This window comes from Myotis daubentonii, chromosome 5 (assembly GCF_963259705.1).
Source record: "Myotis daubentonii chromosome 5, mMyoDau2.1, whole genome shotgun sequence".
NCBI classification, from domain to species: Eukaryota; Metazoa; Chordata; class Mammalia; order Chiroptera; family Vespertilionidae; genus Myotis; species Myotis daubentonii.
In genome coordinates, this window is record NC_081844.1 from 16,090,728 (window position 1) to 16,111,885 (window position 21,158).

At 41.4% G+C, this 21,158-nt stretch overlaps 1 protein-coding gene across 2 annotated transcripts in view; it reads right to left on the reverse strand.

The window, feature by feature from the left end:
• Positions 1-21,158, reverse strand: part of PIWIL2 (piwi like RNA-mediated gene silencing 2) — a 73,811-nt gene that overhangs the window by 23,551 nt on the left and 29,102 nt on the right. For both annotated transcript variants that reach the window (XM_059695137.1, XM_059695136.1), the window contains exons 16-19: positions 19,915-20,016; positions 18,948-19,064; positions 16,164-16,252; positions 15,166-15,271 (exon numbers count right to left, since the gene is read on the reverse strand). In XM_059695137.1, the coding sequence (XP_059551120.1) occupies positions 15,166-15,271; positions 16,164-16,252; positions 18,948-19,064; positions 19,915-20,016 (414 nt within the window). The remainder of the gene's footprint in view (positions 1-15,165; positions 15,272-16,163; positions 16,253-18,947; positions 19,065-19,914; positions 20,017-21,158) is intronic.

The window sequence follows — 21,158 nt, forward strand, 5'->3', positions numbered from 1 at the left end:
AATTTCTAGTTGGTTCCCCAACATAACATCGAGGGACTCATTAGTTTTCTTGTAGATCTCATTAAGTTTATTGGCGGCTTCTAAACAGTTCTTGAGAGACCTTAAAAGTGTGGTTCTGAACTCTATATCTTCCATTGACAATTTTGTCCTGTTTCTTTGTCTCCGCATTTTGTTATGCTTCCTTGGTGCACCCCCTAGTGGTCTTTGTTCGCAGTCTTATAGTTAAACCTTGATTGTTGTAGCTAATACCAGGGAGGGTTTGACCTCCAGGCCAAGTGGCTATGAGAATCAGCTGTGTCAGCAGTGAGAGAACTTCTGTCCTCTAGGGAGGTGCTAATCTAGCCTTTACCTGAGGCTATCCGGCAAATGCCTCTGTGCAGGGCTTGGGCGGGGCGGGTCACACAGGATCAACAGGGTGGGCCGGAGAGAGCAGTTATGGCGGCTCTCAGTCCTGTCCCCAGGGGCTCTGCCTCTCTGAGTTCCAGCACCCGCTGCAAAGCTCAGAGAGAAAGCTGCACTCGCTCTGACCAAAGCCAGACAGTCCCGCTTTTCCCGATTGAGTCTGGGACCCTAAAGACTCGCCTGTATCTGGAGCTCAGAGTCTGCGACTTCCTCCCGAATGAAAACAACAACCGCGCCCTCCACCGCCAGCCTGCTCTGCGCACTCCGCACCTCAGAATTTGACTTCAGCACTGCGCCTCCTCTGAGTGTCCGTATGTGTTTCTCTTTCCTCCTAGTTGTAGGGCTTCCACTCAGCCAGCGTTCCTGTGGTTCAGGGTGATGTCCGTTCCGTCTTTTAGTTTCACTTTTGAAGTAGTTGTTCCACAGAGATGAACTCTAGCAGGCTGGTTTGGAAGAGCAAACTCCAAGGGAATCTGAAGGTGGCCCTCCATGGGCTGTGACCGGCTGGTGTGCAGACTGGTGCCTGGCTGGTGGAAAATGGCTGCAGAGGCTGTGACTTTTTTTGTGCTTCATGCAGTCTCTCTTCCCCCCACAGGCTTCCTGGCCTGTCCTTATGAGCATGACAGAGTTCTCAGAGAGCACAGAAGCCACAAGGCCCGATGAGGCCTGTGCTCAGAATTCAGCATTCCTCCTGATCTTCCCGATACCCTCTTGTGGAAGGAGAAAGATTCTGATGAAGTTCACTCCTGGCTCTTCTTTGTCTGGCTCAGTCCAGATAATGACAGGTGGGGGACAATTAGGGCTGACCTAAGAAAGAATGAAGCTCAGCGGTGGGGTGTTTAAAAGTATCTAAAAATAGCAGTTCCATTGTGGAGTCCACCACCATGTTTTCCTGATGGGAGGCATGCTGAGGACTTCCAGGGCAGCCCTATAACCTCCAGGCAGTCCGATGTTTCTAACTCTCTATCCCTCTCCCTTCCTCTCTGTAAAAAATCAATAAAATATATATTTTTAAAAATGGGTGTTGGATTTTGTCAAATGCTTTTTCTGCTTCTATTGATATGATGTGGTTTTTGTCTTTCAATTTGTTTATGTGATATATCACATTGATTGATTTGCGAATACTGTACCAGCCTTGTATCCCTGGAATGAGTCTCATTTGGTCATGGTATATGATCTTTTTAATATATTGCTGAATGGAACTTGCTAATATTTTGTTGAATGGAACTTGCTAATATTTTGTTGAGGATTTCAGCATCTATGTTCATCAGGGATATTGGCCTGTAATTCTCTTTCTTTGTAGTGTCTTTATATGGTTTTGGAATTAGGGTAATGCTGGCCTCGTTAAAAGAGCTTGTATTTCTTCCTCTTGGAATAGTTTGAGGAGTATAGGTGTTAGTTTTTCTTTGAATGTTTGATAAAACTCCCCTGTGAAGCCGTCTGGACCAGGGCTTTTGTTTGCTGGGAGTTTTTTTTATTACTGCTTCTATTTCATCAGTTGTTATTGGCCTGAAGGTTTTCTGATTCTTCCTGATTCAGTTTTGGGAGATTGTATTTTTCTAGGAATTTGTCTATTTCATCCACATTGTCTAGCTTGTTGGCATACAGTTGTTCATAGTGTTTTCTTACAATCCTTTTTATTTCTGTGGTATTGTTACTTCTCCACTTTCGTTTCTGATTTTATTTATTTGGGTCCTCTCAGTTTCCTTGTTTTGAAATGGTTTTTTAAAAAATTTTATTTTAGAGAGAGAGAAATGGAGAGGGATAGAAACATTGATGAGAAAGAAACATTGATTGGCTACCTCCTGCATGACCCCCTCTGAGCATAAGGCACGCAAATCTGGGCTTCTGCCCTGACCAGGAATTGAACCAGTGACCTCCTGGTTCATGGGTTGATGCTCAACCATAGAGCCACACCAACTGGGCTTTTTGTTTCTTGATGAGTCTGGCTAACAGTTCATGAATCTTGTTTATTCTTTCAAAGAACCAGCTCTAGGGTTCATTGATTTTTTTTTTTTTTTTAGTCTCTATGTCATTTATTTCTGCCCTAATCTTTATGATTTCCTTCCTTCTACTTTGGGCTTTCTTGTTCTCTTACTAGTTTTTTAAGTTGCATGGTTAAATAGTTTGTTAAATTTTATTTTTATTTTTTTGAGGTATGCCTGTAGTGCTATGAACTTCCCTCTCAGGACTGCTTTTGCTGTGTCCCAGAGATTTGGGGTTGTTGTCTGTTCATTTGTTTCCAGGAAGTTTTTCTTTCTTTCTTGATCTCATTGGTAACCCATTCATTGTTCAATAACATGCTATTTAGCCTCCATGTGTTTGAATGTTTATACTATAGTTGATTTCTAAATTCATTCCACTCTTATCTGAGATATTTGATATGATTTCAATTTTCTTGTACTTCTAGAGATTTGTTTTGTGTCCTAATATGTGGTCTATCTTTGTGAATGATTCAAGTGCACTTGAGAAGAATGTATATTCTACAGGTTTGAAGTGAAATGGTCTGTAAATGTCAATTATAGACTGATTCAGTGTGTCCTCTGAGTCATTGTTTCCTTGTCTGGAAGATCTGGTGATGTCAGCGGGTGTTAAAGTCCCCCTACTATGACTGTATTGTTGTCGATCCCTCCAAGTTTTTAAAAGTACATAGGGTGTCCCAAAATTCACGCAAGAAGTAATTTTGATAGAAAACACATGTTTATAATTAAAAATTGTAAATGAGCCGAAACCGGTTTGGCTCAGTGGATAGAGCGTCAGCCTGTGGACTGAGGGGTCCCAGGTTCGATTCCGGTCAAGGGCATGTACCTTGGTTGCAGGCACATCCACAGTAGGAGATGTGCAGGAGGCAGCTGATCAATGTTTCTAACTCTCTATCTCTCTCCTTTCCTCTCTGTAAAAAATCAATAAAATATATTTTTTAAAAAATTGTTAATGTTGTATTGATTCATAAAGTATACAGTATAGGGTTATGTATGGAATAGCACATCGGGTAAATGGCCTCCCCGGCTTTGCTGGCACATACGCAAAGCCATGGTCTTCATTGGTCTTCATTGTCCCTGCTCCTGGGCCATAATTGGTACTTGGTAATGCTTATCAAATTGAAGGGATTGAAATCAAAGGGCAACAGATATTAGAATCTGATTCAATAAACCAAGAAAAATTAGGCTTTTATTTTTGTTGTTGTTGTCAATGCTCACGCAAAATTCAAATCTTGCGTGAATTTTGGGACACCCTATATTTAGGTGCTCCTATATTGGGTGCATATATGTTTACCAGGGTCATATCCTCTTGTTGGATCAATCCCTTTAGTATTATGTAGTGAATTTTGTTGTCTCTTGTGATGGCTTTCATATTTTTTTGACCAATTAAATTTATTTCAAGGTACAATTTTCCATATGATGCTGGTTGTCATTTCACTTTAGACTTATATCTCATAAAATTACGAAAAAGTTCCTGTAAACACTTACTGGACTTTGAACTTTATTGGTCATTCTGATCTTTTTACTTTTCACCTTATTCAGAAATGTGAAGTCACCCTTGCTGGTTTGGCTCTATGGAAAGAGCATTAGCCATGGACCGAAGGGTCCTGGGTTCAATTCTGGTCAAGGGCTTATATCTTGGTTGCAGGCTCGATCTCTAGCCTTGATCTAGGCATGTGCAGGAGGCAACCAAACTATGGGTCTCTCTCACATCTATGTGTCACTCTCTGTGTCTCTCCACCACCCTTCCTCTCTTTGTAAAAATCAATGGAAATGTATCCTCAGGTGAGAATTAAAAAACAAAATAAAAGATGTGATGGCCTTCATTCTGAAGTTTATTTTGTCAGATATGAATATTGCTACTCAAGCATTTTTTTCTTTTCCATTTGCATGGAAAAAATGTTTCCATTCCTTCACGCTCATCCTGTGTGTGTCTTTTGTTCTGAGTTGGGTCTCTTGAAAACAGCATATAGTTGGGTTATGTTTTTGTATCTATTCAGCTACCCTATGTCTTTTGACTGGAGCATTTAATCCATTTACATTTAAGGTTATTATTGGTAGGTAAGTACTTATTGCCATTTTAATTCTGTATGCCTAGGTTTCTCGATTTCTTCTTCGCATTACAGTAGTCTCGTCAGCATTTCTTATAATGCTGGCTTGGTGGTGATGTACTATTCCTTTAACCTTTTTTTGTCCGGGAAGCTCTTCATTTCACCGTCTATTTTGAATGACAATCTTGCTGGATATAGTAATCTTGATTTCAAATCCTTGCTTTCCATTAACTTGAGTACTTCATGCCATTCCCTTCTGGCCTGTAGAGTTTCTGATGAGAAATCAGGTGTCAGCCATATGGGAGCTCCTTTGTAGGTAACAGTTTGCTTTTCTCTTGCTGCCTTTAAGATTCCCACTTTTGTCTTTAATTTTTGGAATTTTAATTATGATGTGTCTGGGTGTGGGCCTTTTTGGGTTCTTCTTGCTTGGGGTTCACTGTGCCCCCTGAACTTAAATGACTTTTTCCTTTACCAGGTTAGGGAAGTTTTCTGCCATTATTTCTTCAAGCACATTCTCTATCACTGTCTCCCTTTCTGCGTCTTCTGACCCACCTACTATTCGAATACTGTTACATTTCATGTTGCCCCAAAGCTCCCTTAAGCTGTCCTCCTGTGGGTTTTTTAAAGGAGTTTTTTAAAAAATTGATTTCAGAGAGGAATAGAGAGGGAGATAGAAACATCAATTATGAGAGAGAACCATTGATCAGTTGCCTCCTGCATGCCCCCTATTGTGGATTGAGCCTGTGACCTGGGCATGTGCCCTGACTAGGAATGGAACAATGACCTCCTAGTTTATAGGCTGATGCTCAGCCACTGAGCCACACCAGCCAGGCTGTCCTTTTTTTTTTTTTTGGTTCTCTGATGGATTTTTTCCAACCCTGTCTTCTAATTCACTGATTTGATCCTCAGCTTTCCCTAATCTGCTGTATATTCCTTCCAAAGTGTTCTTTATTTATGCTATGCCATTCTTTGTTTTCATAGTTACTATATTTTTTCTCATGCTATTGAGCATCTTTATCATCACTATTCTGAACGCTATATCAGATATATTTCTTATCTTCATTTCATTTAACTCTTCTTCTAAAGAATTCTCTTGTTCTTTCAGGTGAGGGTTGTTTCTTTTGTCTCCTCATTTTGGCTGCTTGTTTGGGTTTGTGTCTATGTATTAGGTAGACCTGCTATGCCTCTCAATCTCTATTGCAGGACAGTGTCAAAAGCTGTTTCTGACTAATTAGATCAGGCAAATACTCAAAAAGCCTCCAGAGACCGCCTCTGCCTACAGACTGATAGTATTCCCTATTGACTTGTCCGCAGGCAATCATCCAGAGGTGTGGCTAGAGTATTTTTCGATAGGGTGGGACAATTGCTTCTGCCTGGAGGCAAGTTGTTATTCTCAGTCTCTTAATGGGCCTCAGAAACTCCACACTGTGGGGCAAGGTGTTTTCCAATAGGGTGGGTCAACTGTCTTCCTCCCAGGCAAAACTGCATAGAGAGCAGTTGTCTGCATGAGAAAGATGACTTCTGCAGCGTGAGGGAATGACTCAGCACAGGAAACCAGGGTGTCTGGTTTCTCACCTATAATCCCAGAGCTCCCTATCCTGGCTTCCACTCACACAGCTCCAGCCCACTCTGCCCTCCTTCTGCTGGAGCACAAGGTGAGTGGCTCCACAGGTAATCTTGTGTGTTGTCCCTTTAAGAGGGTACCTAAATTTCCAGCCCCCTCTCCCTGGCAGATAACAACCCCACTGCTTTTCACAGCCAGACATTATGTGGGTACCCTTCCAAGTTCTGGTACTCTCTGCTAGGGGACCCAGCTTGGGGATGAGCGTTCTCAGTGGCAACCCCCCACAGCTGAAATATATCTAGGGAACTTCAGATGCTGTCTGTGGGAGGCTGGCCAGCCCTTTTGCACCTTTGCCCCTCCTACTGGTCTCTGTGGTCTCTACTTTCCATCCTCAGTTATCAGGGTTCTCTCTAGCAAGTTTTCTGTTTATTATTCAGGAAGTTTTTATGTATTTTAGTTGTAATTCCAGTTTGGTCCTGGGATTGTGTCCACGCAGCATCCACTTATTCCACCACCATTTTTAATCCTCTCTATGGTTTTTTTGTTTTGTTTATTTTTGTTAATCCTCACCCAAGGATATTTTATCCATTGATATTTTAGAGAGTGGAAGAAAGGGGGATAGACAGAAACATTGATGTGAGAGAGACACATCAATTGGCTGCCTCCTGCACATGCCTAAACCCAGGTCAGGAATTGAGCCTGCAACTGAGTATGAGCCCTTGAACAGAAGCAAACCCACCACCCTTCAGTCTGCAGGCCGACACTCTAATTAATAAGCCAAACCAGAAAGGGCTAAGTGTGTTTTTAAATTAAGAGACTTTATTTTTTAGATTAGTTTTAAATTTAGAGTTTTCACCAACCTACAGACACAGTTCCCCCTATTGTTACAAAATTATATTAAGGCTAACAGTTGAAAGCCCATAATTTATATTAGTGTTCACTCTTTGTATTGTACATTCTATGGGCTTTTCAAATACATAATGTCACATGTCCACCGTTATAGTATCATATACAATAGTTTTATAGACTTAAAAATCCTCTGTGCTCCATCTATTTATCTTTACTTTCCTCATTCTCCTGAACCTCTGGCAAATACTGACCTTTTTTACTGTTTCTACAGTTTGCCTTTTTCAGAATGTCATATAGTTGGAATAATATAGCATGTCACTGTTTCAAATTGGCTTCTTTCACTAAGTGATATGCATTTACATTTCCTACATGTCTTTTCTTAGTTTTTTGTTGGTGGTGGTGTTTTTAGTGCTGACTATTCCACTATCTGGATGTACTACAGTAAACCATTTCAGTTGCTTCCAAGATTTGTCCATCTTTTAATCAGGATGTTTGTTTTCTTGAGTTTTAATAGTTCTTTGTATATTTGGATAACAGTTCTTTATCAGATATGTATTTTGCAAATATTTTCTCCCAGTCTGTAGCTTCTTTCATTCTCTTCGTGTCTTTCATAGGGCAAAAGTTTTAAATTTTAATTTAGTCCAAATTACCAATTCTTTCTTTCATCAGTCATGGTTTTGCATCTAAAAAGTCATCACCACACAAGGTTACCTAGATCTCCTCCTATGTCATCGTCTAGAAGTTTTATAGTTTTTCATCTTAAGTATGTTTGTAACACATTTTGAGTTAATGTTTTGTGAAAGGTATAAGTTCAGTGTATAGATTCTCTCTTCTCTCTCCCTCTCTTTTGGTATGGGGCTGGACAGTTGTTCCAGAACCATTTGCTGAAAAAGCTACCTTTTTTCCATTACAGTGACTATGCTCTTTTATTAGTCACTGGCCTCTTATTTGTACAGGTCTATTTCTGAGTGCTCTATTCTGTTACACTAACATATCTATTCTTTTGTCAATACCACACCATCTAGATTATAATAGCTTTACAGAAACTATTTAAATTGAGTAACGTCAGACCCCTGACTTTGTTCTTCTTCAGTACTGTGTCTTTTACCTTTGCATTTAATTTAAACGTTAGTTTGTAGAAATCAACAAAATAACTTGCTGAAATTATGATTGGGATTACACTGACTCTATAGATCCAGCTGGGAAGAACTGACATTTCAAAGATATTGAGAGTTCCTATCAATGAACATGGGATCTCTCTCCATTTATTTAGATATTTTTGAATGGAAAAACAAACAAGTTTTATAGTTTCCCATGTAAACTTAGATTTATACTTAAATATTTCAAATTTTGGTGCTAATATAAATGGTACTGACTTTAATTGCAAACTGAAATTGTTTATTGCTAGTATACAAAAAAGGAATTGACTTTTGTATGTTAACTTTTGGCAACCTTGTAATTCTTGATTATTTAGTTCCAGTAGTTTTGTTGATTCCTTGATATTTTCTACTTAAACATTCTATCTACAAACAAAAACAGAGTTCTTTCTTCCTTTCCAATCTGTATACCTTTTGTTTCCTTTTTTAAAAATTTACTGATTTGAGAGAGAGAGGAAGACAAAGAAAGCGGGGGGAGAGACAGAGAGAAACACATTGATCACACTGATTTACTGTTCCACTTATTTATGCATTCATTGGTTGACTCTTGTATGTGCCCTGACTCGGAATCAAACCTGCAACCTTGGTGTATCAGGACGATGTTCTAACCAACAACTACTTGGCCAGGGCTTCTCGTTTTTTCTCTTTTAACATGTTTATCTTCTTTTAAGCTTTATTTTTTTAAAAAATACATTTTATTGATTTTTTACAGAGAGGAAGGGAGAAGGATAGAGAGTTAGAAACATCGATGAGAGAGAAACATCCATCAGCTGCCTCCTGCACATCTCCCACTGGGGATGTGCCCACAACCCAGGTACATGCCCTTGACCGGAGTCGAACCTGGGACCTTTCAGTCTGCAAGCTGACGCTCTATCCACTGAGCCAAACTGGTTTCGGCTAAGCTTTATTTTTATTATTTATACTATTACAGATGTCCCCATTTTCTCTTCCTTTGCCCACTTTCACCCAGCCCTCACCCCTCACTTCCCTCTGGTCAACACCACACTGTTGTCTCTATGGGTTATGCATGTATGTTCTTTGCCTAAACCTTTCACCTTCTTTCATGCATTTCCCCTTTCCCCTCCCCTCTGACAGCTGTCAGTGTGTTCCTTTCCTCTGATTCTATTTTGCACATCATTTTATTTTGTTCATTACATCCTTTTCTTGTCTTTTTGTATTACCTAGGACTTCTGGTATATTGAGTGTACAAGCAGTGAGAAGGAAAATACTTGTCTTTCCCTGACCAGTTTGGCTCAGTGGATAGAGCGTAGGCCTGCGTACTCAAGGGTCCCGGATTCGATTCTGGTCAAGGGCATGTACACCTTGGTTGCGGGGACATACCCAGTGGGGAGTGTGCAGGAGGCAGCTGATCGATGTCTCTCTCTCATCGATGTTTCTGACCCTCTATCCCTCTCCCTTCCTCACTGTAAGAAATCAATAAAATATATTTTTTAAAAAATACTTGTCTTGTTCCCAATTCTTAATGGAGAAGCATGTAGTTTCTCACAATTAAGTATAATGTTAGCTGTAGGGTTTTTGTAGATGTTCTGTATTAAGTTTATGAGGTTCACCCTCTATTACTAGTTTGCAGGGTTTTTGTAAATCATGAATGGGAGTTGACTTTTGTTAAATGCTTTTTTGCATCTATTGATGTGATATTTTTCTCCTTTAGCCTGCTGATATGATAAACTACCTTGATTTTCAAATCAAATGTTAAATTAGCCTTGCATAACTGGAATTTAAGCCACTTCATTGCTGTATTGCTCTTTTCCAAGAGTTGCTGTAACAATGAACTAAAACTGAGTGGCTTAGAACCACAGAAATTTATTATCTTAACAGTTCTGGGACGTAGACGCAGGGTATCAAGGAGTCAGCAGGGCCATGATTCCTCCAAGGCTCTAGGGAAAGAATACTCCCTAGCCTCCTATAGCTTCTCGTGGTTTCTAATAATCCCTGCTGTTTCTGGGCTTGTACATACACCACTCCAATCTCTGCCTGCACCATCATAGCACCTTCTCTCCAGTGTGTCTGTGTCTCTGCTTCTTTACATGGCCTTCACCCTATGAGTCTGTGATCAAATTTCCCATTTCTTAAAAGAATATTAATCATTGGATTAGGACCTATCCCAACCCACCTACTTCATCTTAACTTGACCATCTGCAAAGGCCCTATTTCCAAAGAAGGTCACATTAACAGGTTCCAGGCAGACATGAATTTGGAGAGCCAGTATTCACTTCAGTACAGCCATGGTGTATAATTTTTCATGCATAGTTTTATTTGATTTGCCATTTTGTTGAGGATTTTTGCATATTTGTTCCTGAAAAATATTGGTCTCTAGTGAAATGCCTTTATCTGCTTTTGGTGATAAGTGGTATTTCTTTCTTTTCTTTTTTGTTAGTCCTCACTTGAGGATATTTATTCCAATGATTTTTAGAGAGTGAACAGGAGAGAGGGAGGGAGATGGGGGGAAGAGAGAGAGAGAGAGAGAGAAAGAAATATGGATGTGAGAGAGACACTTCTATTGGTTACCTCCCGCACGCTCCCTGACTTCTCATTGACCGGGCAGGGGACTGGAGCTGCAACCCAGGTACATGCCCTTGACTGGAATTGAACCCCTGACCCTTGCAGGGGGGTGGGGAAGTGGGAGGGGAAGGAAGTGGGCAGTGATGCTCTAAACAATGAAGCCAGAGCAAGTGATATTTTATTTTAATTTTCATTTCCATAACAATTGATATTAAGCTCTTTTCTGTGCTTCTTGTCTATTGTGTATGCTCTTTGGAGAAATGTCTATTCAGATGTTTGCCTAATTTATTTATTTATTTTTATATTTTTATTGACTTCAGAGAGGGAGGGAGGGGGAGAGAGAGATAGAAACTTCAATGATGAGAGAGAATCATTGATTGGCTGCCTCCTGCATGCCCCCCACTGGGAATTGAGCCTGCAACCTGGGCATGTGCCCTGATCATGGAATCAAACTGTGACCTCCTGGTTCATAGGTCAATGCTCAACCACTGAGCCATGCTGGTCAGGCTGTTTGCCCAATTTAAAAATGGGTTGTTACTTTCTTTGAAGTAGTTTTTACACCCTGCAGCTTCACTACTATGTTAATGTGAAAACAATCTACCAGTCCCTAGAGGGGGCAGAACAAGTTCAAGGCTTTTAAAGAAATATTTGTGTAGTCATTAGCTGAATAAGGTTAAGCACAGGGAGATTTCAGTGGCTATGCACAGTTCAGACTACAGAGATCACAGAATCAGGCCAAGAAACTCAACAAACAAGTAAGACTCAACAATCCTTGGGAGCAGAGATATAATTTACAGAGTTGCCACATTATACTAAAAATGTCCAGTTTCCAATAAAAATTTTTGAGGCACGCCAATAAAGTATAGTCCATACACATGAAAAAAAAAATTTGTCCCCAATATTAGTTTTACTAGACAAGTACTCTAAACCAACTATTTTATTTAATGTATTTATTTATTTTATTTTTGCTAATCCTTTCTTTATTCCCTCCATGAGTGTGTACTCACACTCAACATGAGTGGGGTCAAGGAAAGTCTTGTTAGATATTTTCCCCTTCTCTATGGATTCTAGAGAAGGGGATGGGGTGGGAAGAATGCAGATATAACAATAACTTTTCTAGTCCTTTGAAAATGTCTTTCACTAGCTAAACTAACCAGAAGCCAGGCAAGAAAGCCAACGATATAATCAGTATGGACCAACCTTCCAGTCACAGAGCAGGGTGAGAAGAGGTTAAGAGGAGATCTAGAAGAGCAAATAGAAAAAATTCCATAGTTTCTCTCCAAAACAAAAATCACTGACTATGTTCTAAAGGTTAAGAAAAAAGAAAAAAAAAGTTTAAGAAATTCAAGAATAATGATCAGAGAAAAGTATGAGGCAGAATAGCAAAAAGCTAGGAATATCCCTTGGCAAGTGGAATGGGGAAACTGAGATAGCCGAACAAACTGGAGGAACAATTTACAGCCAGATCCAGGTCACTAGGGTGGAAAGCCCCGGGTGCCTACCAACAGACCAAACTGGATCCAGATCTTGCCCCCAGATGGCCTTTGCTCCCCTGGCATAAAAAAAAAAAAAAAAGACACATAAAAAAACAAAAAACTGGCAAAAACCCCACGATACTTTTCGTTGTTTTTCTCCACATGAGTATAACACTCTCTCCTACCTGATGCAGTGGTTCTTGGATCAGGACTACAACTGCAGGTGTCAGAAGCTGGGCATGTACTCATTTGCTAGAGCTGCTGTAATGAAGTACCACTAACTGGGTGGCTTAAACAAAGAAATGTACCATCACCCAGGCCTGGAGGTTAGAAGTCCAAACTCAAGGCGTTGGTAGGATTGGTTCCTTCTGAAGCTTGTGAGAGTCTTTTCAGACTCCCTCCTAGCTCCTGGTTGCCGCAGGTGTTCCTTAGCTTGTAGACTGTGATCTCGCTGTGCCTTACATTGTCTTTATTCTATGTGTGTTAGTCTCTGTGTCAAAATCTCTCTTCATAAGAACATAGTCATATGGATTAGGGCCCTCTCTAATGACCTCATCTTAATTGGATCATCTGTAAAGACCCTAACTCCAAATAAGGTTACATTCACTGGTAGGACTTCAACATCTTTTGGGGTGGGGGCACAATTCAACCCACAACAATCTCTAAACTGGAAACTGTTAGGTCGGAGAGAGCCCAGGATCAGATACATGCAGACATGTGATGAGACAATGGACTTCCCCTGGAATTTCTCACAGATCAACGTGCCAGACACAGATACCAGCTTCTTCTCCCTGAATCCACATACCCCCACACAGATAGGGACTTCTTCTGAATACCCCCGCCCATCCCCTGCGGCAGAGAATTCCTCAGCTCATGTCCCCGCCCCTCACCCAACTGCAGTATAAAAAAAGCGCCCCCCTCCCTGTTGGAGTGAATCCACGTGCCCTGTCCTGGGGGTACCTGGGTCTCCCGGGGACGCAGAATAAACCTTTTCCTTTCCTTTCTTTTCTGATTCACTGGACTCTATTTCTTGCGCCGCCTCCTGAGCCACCTAACCTAACATTAACTATCTATACTAATAAAAGGATAATATGCTAATTAGACTGGACATCTTCCAGACATCCTTCCGGACAAATCCATGGTGGTGGGGGCAAGGCAGAGGCAGTTAGGGGCAACCAGGCTGGCAAGGGAGGGCAGTTAGGGGCAACTGGGCCGGCAGGGGAGGGCAGTTAGGGGCGACCGGGCCGGCAGGCAGAGGAGGTTAGGAGCGATCAGGCAGGCAGGGGAAAGGATAGGGGTGATCAGGCCAGCAGGGGAGCAGTTAGGGACAATCAGGTAGGGAAGCAGAGGCAGTTAGGGGTGATCAGGCAGGCAGGCAGAGAGGTCAGTAGTGATCAGGCAGGCAGGCAGAGATGGTTAGGGGCAATCAGGCAGGCAGGGGAGCAGTTAGGGGTGATCAGGCCAGCAAAAGAGCAGTTAGGGGAGATCAAGCAAGCAGGCAGAGAGGTTAGGGACAATTAGGCAAGCAGGTGAGCAGTTAGGAGCTAGCGGTCCTGGACTGCGAGAGGGATGTCTGACTGCTGTTTTAGGCCCGATCCCACAGTTGGACATCCCCTAAGGGGTCCTGGATTGGAGAGGGTGCAGGCCAGGTAAGGGACCCCCCCTCCTCGCTCCGTGCATGAATTTCGTGCACTGAGCCTCTAGTATTTTAAAATATCTATGTTAGAGTTCCTAAGGGCCTGATGGTATTTTCACCTTCTCTGGCAAAACTGAGGTTTGCTGGGTCTCCAAATGTTAGTAATATTCAGAATGAAACTACTCAACAAATAGAATGCAGTGGAACTGATACTGCATGACTTTCCAGGTTGAGGTATAAAAGGCGACATGACTTGCACCTGTTCTTTCAGTTTCTTGGAACACTCATGGCTTGAACCCAGATATTTGGCTAAGTAAGTCCAAATTAGCAGATGTGGAAAGACCACAGGAGGAGGCCCACATGGAGAGGGACTGGAGCCCACTAGGCCCTGTCCAACTGCCTGACCATGAATGCCATAAATGCTCACTGCATGTCACTAAGTTTTACAGTAATTTGTAACATAGCCATCAATAACCAAACAGTGCTCAAGTAATTTACAACCCAGAGGGAAAGTTACATAAGGATCCAAGTAATTAATATAAGGCAGGATGTGCTAATTACTACACAGAACATAAACTAAGGGCCTTGGGAGAGAAACTTATAAAGATGTAAGTCTAGCTAAGGGCTGGAGCAGTTGGGGGCAAAGGGAAAGGCGGAACAGAAGTAACTTTCAAGCATGGGCCTACAAGACAGACAGAACTTTGAAGAAAAAGCAATCACAACAAGAAAAAGCAAAGTGTGGTAGAACCTGGTGGCAAAGTGACATATCACATGGACCTCCTTAGAGACAAAAATTCAACTGATTTTCTACATAACCTCCAATCAATCCTAAAACAGTATCAAACTATTTGAGGGACACCATAAGAAATGTTACTCTAAAAAAAACCAAGGTAGAGTTCTAGAGACTGACTTTAATCACATGAAAATTTTAAATTTCTTGCTGGTTAATCTTCATGCAAAGGGCTAACTCTGACCTTAGCAAATGAAAGTTACTTTATCAATGCTTCCTTTGATGTATTGGCCAAGGAAAAACCCAGTATTTTGCTTGTTCATTTCCCAGACCCTATATCAGCTTAATGATAGCAATTCTCCATGGTTAGCATTCCTTTGAGTTCTAGGGGTAATTTAGAGGGAGGCATTTGTCTTGAACCAAAATGAAAAGAGCCAGCAGCGCCTAATGACAGCCATAAAGCTGAGTAAAGTCATATACTACTTTACTGCTGATATTTACTCTGTTTCCCTGATAAGGGCATGAAGTCGATGTCTATAGGCTTCGGGCTGACAACCTGGGAAATAATCATTACTTACCAAACCAATTCAGAGATTTAGCTCTTTAAGCTGCTGTGTACAAGCAGCAGCCTGAAGGCAGTCCTGTTAAGCTACCTGTTTAGCATGACTAACTCTTCAGTCTGTTCAAGAGACTCACCTTCAATGTGGGATTCCCTTCTAAGTCAGACTTCCTCTTAAAATGCTCAGATAGGCAGTCCTTCAAAATCCCAAAACTTTAGAACTGACGTTCTCCTCACCTCATAAAACTTTTTTAAGGAGCCCACGAGGCACAGCTTCAGGCTATCCACAATCTCTTGATGAGGCATCTGGAATACTACTCGTGAATACCATTTTGTGAGGGTGCTAGGATGGAGGCAGTAAGAAAGAAAAAGAGAAGAGGATAAACACACTCACAGAGGAAGGCCCACAGGCTGAATGTTAGCCCACACAGGCTTCAACGCACCAATCCAACACCAAGTAGTAAATGCATTTATGTTACATGTAAAAACACAAAGTGATGTGGGGAAAAATATAGGTATAATTGTGAATATTTGCTACAAAACTGCTGCCAGTTGAAAAAGTGGGACAACATAGATACCCATCAACTGAGGACTAGTTAAGTAAATAGTGCTGTGGCATACAATAAACTCCATACAACAGTTAAAGAGAACTTACTTTTATTGATGGGACACTGTCCAAGATACACAGTTTAAGTACAAATATCAAGCTGAGGAAGAGTACACATAGTATTATGCCATTTGTATATACATATATACAGCACCTATGTGTGTTAGTTAGTATATGCATAGAAGAGAATATGAAAGTATATATACATCAAACCTTAGGTAATGGTTGAAAGAAGATGAACCATGAAAAACTCACTTTCTAAATTTCTACAGATATTTGCACAACCATGCCTTATTTTTACAATAAAAAATAAATAAATAAAAACTCCCCTCATTTCTAGAGTTAAAAGATAATCTCCGATAAGACACAGTCCTCATTCTGAAGGAGATGCTGTAGCCAGGAAACAAACTTACACATATGACAAGTTTGGTAAATAGACTGTGTAAACTAATTTCACAGGAAGATACAGGAGGAAGGACTTGACTGTACTTTTATGTATTAGGTAAAATACAATATACTTTACTATAATATAAAATACTAAAAAAAAAAAAACATTTGCTGTATTTATAATAAGATTAGGTATCAAAATGATGTAACCAAACGAAATGGCACGATGAAGAGTACTTACAGGTTGATGCTTGCCACGAAGCCAACCACGGAGCGCATTCCTTTGCCGGGATCATGGTAAACATCCATCCCGACTACCATTAACTGTTTCTGTGTTAGAAAACAAAAAACTAATCAAAAAACCCCTAGTGATCCATTCAACCCATATTTAATTATTATTTGAACCTTAAAGCAACATATGAAAATAAATTCTGGGAAATGAAGAGAAAGACCAGGAATCAGCAAATGTTTTCTGTAAACAGCTAAAGAGTGAATGAATGTCTTAGGCTTTGTGAGCCACATGGTCTCTGAAGGAACTATTTAATTCTGCCATCACAGCATGACAGAAGTCACAGATAATACGTAAAGAAATATGATATGGATAGAACCAAGATGGCGGCATAGGTTAACGCCGGAGTTTGCTGCTTTGAACAACTACTTCAAAAGTGAAACCAAAAAACGGAAGGGACATCGCCCAGAACCACAGGAACGCTGGCTGAGTGGAAGTCCTACAACTAGGAGGAAAGAGAAACGCACACGGACACTCAGAGGAGGCGCAGTGCTGAAGTCAAATTCTGAGGTGCGGAGTGCGCGGAGCGGGCTGGCGGCGGAGGGCGCGGTTGTTGTTTTCCATCGGGAGGGAGTCGCAGACTGAGCACCAGATCCGGGTGAGTCTTTAGGGACCCAGACTCAAACGGGAGAAGCGGGACTGTCTGGCTTCGGTCAGAGCGAGTGCAGCTTTCTCTCCCAGCTTTGCAGCGGGTGCTGGGACTCAGAGAGGCAGAGCCCCTGGGGACAGGACTGAGAGCCGCCATAACTGCTCTCTCCGGCCCACCCTGTTGATCCTGTGCGACCCGCCCCGCCCAAGCCCTGCACAGAGGCATTTGCCGGATAGCCTCAGGCAAAGGCTAGATTAGCACCTCCCTAGAGGACAGAAGTTCTCTCACTGCTGACACAGCTGATTCTCATAGCCACTTGGCCTGGAGGTCAAACCCTCCCTGGGATTAGCTACAACAATCAAGGTTTAACTATAAGACTGCGAACAAAGACCACTAGGGGGTGCACCAAGGAAGCATAACAAAATGGGGAGACAAAGAAACAGGACAAAATTGTCAATGGAAGATATAGAGTTCAGAACCACACTTTTAAGGTCTCTCAAGAACTGTTTAGAAGCTGCCGATAAACTTAATGAGATCTACAAGAAAACTAATAAGACCCTCGATCTTATATTGGGGAACCAACTAGAAATTAAGCATACACGGACTGAAATAACGAATATTATACAGACGCCCGACAGCAGACCAGAGGAGAGCAAGAATCAAGTCAATGATTTGAAATGGGAGGAAGCAAAAAACACCCAACCGGAAAAGCAAAATGAAAAAAGAATCCAAAAATGCGAGGATAGTGTAAGGAGCCTCTGGGACAGCTTCAAGCGTACCAACATCAGAATTATAGGGGTGCCAGAAGATGAGAGAGAGCAAGATATTGAAAACCTATTTGAAGAAATAATGACAGAAAACTTCCCCCACCTGGCGAAAGAAATGGACTTACAGGTCCAAGAAGCGCGGAGAACCCCAAACAAAAGGAATCCAAAGAGGACCACACCAAGACACATCATAATTAAAATGCCAAGAGCAAAAGATAAAGAGAGAATCTTAAAAACAGCAAGAGAAAGAAACTCAGTTACCTACAAGGGAATACCCATACGACTGTCAGCTGATTTCTCAACAGAAACTTTGCAGGCCAGAAGGGAGTGGCAAGAAATATTCAAAGTGATGAATACCAAGAACCTACAACCAAGATTACTTTATCCAGCAAAGCTATAATTCAGAATTGAAGGTCAGATAAAGAGCTTCACAGATAAGGAAAAGCTAAAGGAGTTCATCACCACCAAACCAGGATTATATGAAATGCTGAAAGGTATCCTTTAAGAAGAGGAAGAGGAAGAAAAAGGTAAAGATACAAATTATGAACAACAAATATGCATCTATCAACAAGTGAATCTAAGAATCAAGTGAATAAATAATCTGATGAACAGAATGAACTGGTGATTATAATAGAATCAGGGACATAGAAAGGGAATGGACTGACTATTCTTGGGGGGGGAAGGGGTGTGGGAGATGTGGGAAGAGACTGGACAAAAATCGTGCACCTATGGATGAGGACAGTGGGTGGGGAGTGAGGGCGGAGGGTGGGGCGGGAACTGGGAGGAGGGGAGTTATGGGGGGGAAAAAAAGGAACAAATGTAATAATCTGAACAATAAAGATTTAATTAAAAAAAAAAAGAAATATGATATGTTCCAATAACAGTGTATTTAAGGATGCTGACAACTGAACCTCACATAATTTTATTTTTTAATCCTCACCCAAGGATATTTTTCCATTGATTTTTAGAGAGAGTGAAAGAGAGAGGGAAAGACAGGGAGAAATATCAATGTGAGAGAAACACATCAATTGCTTGCCACCTGCACAAGCCCTAATCAGGGCCCAGGCAAGGGAGGAGCCTGCAACCAATGTATGTGCCCTTGACTGGAATCAAACCCGACCCTTTGGTCTGCAGCCCGACACTCTATCCACTGAGCCAAATCGGCTAGGGAAAACTTCACATAATTTTCATGTGTCAGAAAATATTAGCCGTATTTTTGTTTCACCATTAAAAATTGCAAAAACCATTCTTAGCTCAAGGGCTATACAAAAACAGGCAATGAACCATTTAGACCACTAAGCACTGAAAGTAGGGCTAACTCTATGAGAAAAATAGCTAGGCAGGTTGAACTGAATGAAGACATATAACAGCATCACTCACCAGAGGAATATCTACTCCCCAGAGCTCACCACCCAATTTACAGTTAATCTGCAGTAAAATTTTCTGGGCCACACTCCGAAGCTTGGTGGGCTGACCAATGGTTCGGACATTGATGACCTACAAAAAAGGGTCCAAAAAAAGTATGGGGAAAGAGAACACTATCAACCTCTCAGAAAATGTAAATAATTCAAAGTCTATACTACATTTGTTTAAAAAAAACTTCAGTTAGCAGTTAAAACACTTTGTATTAACAGTTCTAATTTTAGAGTTTCTTGGCAGGTGCGCGCGCACACACAAACACACACACACACACACACCTTTCAAAAGATCTCATGCAGAGTAAAATTTTTTTTTCAACCCATATTTAATTATTATTTGAACCTTAAAGCAACATATGAAAATAAATCCATGGGAGAACAGCTTTTCCCTCTTTTTTAAAAAATCCTCACTCAAGGATATGTTTTACTGATTTTAGAGAGAGGGGGAGGGGCAGAGAGAGAGAGAGAAATATCTATGTATGAGAGAGACACTGATTGGTTGCCTCCCATATGTGCCCCCATTGGGGATGGAACCCACAACCTAGGTATGTGCCCTGACTGGGAATTGAACTGACCACCTTTCAGTGCATGGAACAGTGCATCAACCCATTGAATCACACTGGCCAAGGCAGCTTTCCCCTCTTTGAGTGAAGCCTGTACTCTCAGAACCCAATCATGTGAAACCACCTGGAGACTCACCCTCGACACAAGCAAAAGCACTCATTGGGAATATGAAAGCAACATTTATGAAGAGCATCTGCTATTCTCCAGGTTACTCTAATGAAGGGCAGGCTTTGTAGGAGGGCATTCACATGCTACCTTCTAATAGTTACTTTAAGTCTTTTTGTACACACATGTATGTATCCCTTTTGTCCAAGCCTCAAGGGAAGCTTTTTTCCATCTCTGCCTCCCGCCCAGCTCCCACTCACCTGCGAAGGCACTGGAGCTTGCACACAGCACAGCTTTTTAATGGCCCCATAGAGATCATCACGTGTGCCCATGATGATGCACACAACCATCTGTATCTTCCCCTTGAGGAGATAAAGTATATGTAAGTTTGGCTTGGGAATTTTGACAAGTCTCCAGTCAGAGGCAGTTTAAGAGTCTGCAAAGCCAAGGCACCTTTAAGGTAGAGAGGGGACTGAAACAAAGATGGTGGACATTCTACCACAGAAATGGGTTCTTGAACCTGAATGTTGGGTCCAGGGGTTCTTTGCATAAACACGTAATACGTTACCAAAAATTATCAAAAGCTGATTACCTCATTTATTTATTAGGAGACTTAAGATGCCTAGAAAAGGACCAGACTTGAATACATGCAAGGGTTACTTATAATTTGCTATTTTCAATTCTCTGTAATATTTTTACCACTTTCTTTAGTAAACTAAGCACTTTACTAGTATTACATTCATACCACAGAGCTTTAACTGAGGACACATGGAATGCAATACCACAAGAAACAATTCAGGGCCAAATGCGATGGAAATGAAGCTACTGCCAAACCCCTAAGTAGCACTCACTTGGGCGTGCGCTCTCTCTCTCTCTCTGGTTAGGAGAGAGAATGATTTTGCCAGCAGCACATCTCATAACAGCACCCTCTATCCCTCACTGCTTTAGAGATCCAGTATTAAAAACAGAGGATCTTTTGCCCAGATGGCGTGGCTCAGTGGTTGAGCATGGACATATGAACCAGAAGGTCTTGGTTCGATTCCCAGTCAGGGCATATGCCCTGATTGCAGGCTCGATCTCCAGTATGGGGTATGCAAGAGGCAACCAATCGATGATTATCTCTCATCATTGATGTTTCTATCTCTCTCCCCTCTCGCTTTCTCTCTCAAATCAATAAAAGTATATTTCAAAAAACGCAGAGGATCTTTCAAAGTCTGAATAAAGAAAAGTGGCACTCCAGTGAAATAAATTTGCCAATCCTTTATAGCAGAAATGGCTATAAATGATGAATCAATACTATTCTATTCCAAATCAAGATTCGTGTTAGATTAAGACTTCTCACCCTAACTGGTTTGGCTCAGTGGATAGAGCGTCGGCCTGCGGACTGAGAGGTCCCAGGTTCGATTATTCCGGTCAAGGGCATGTACCTGGGTTGCGGGCATATCCCCAGTAGGAGATGTGCAGGAGGCAGCTGATCGATGTTTCTCTCTCATCGATGTTTCTA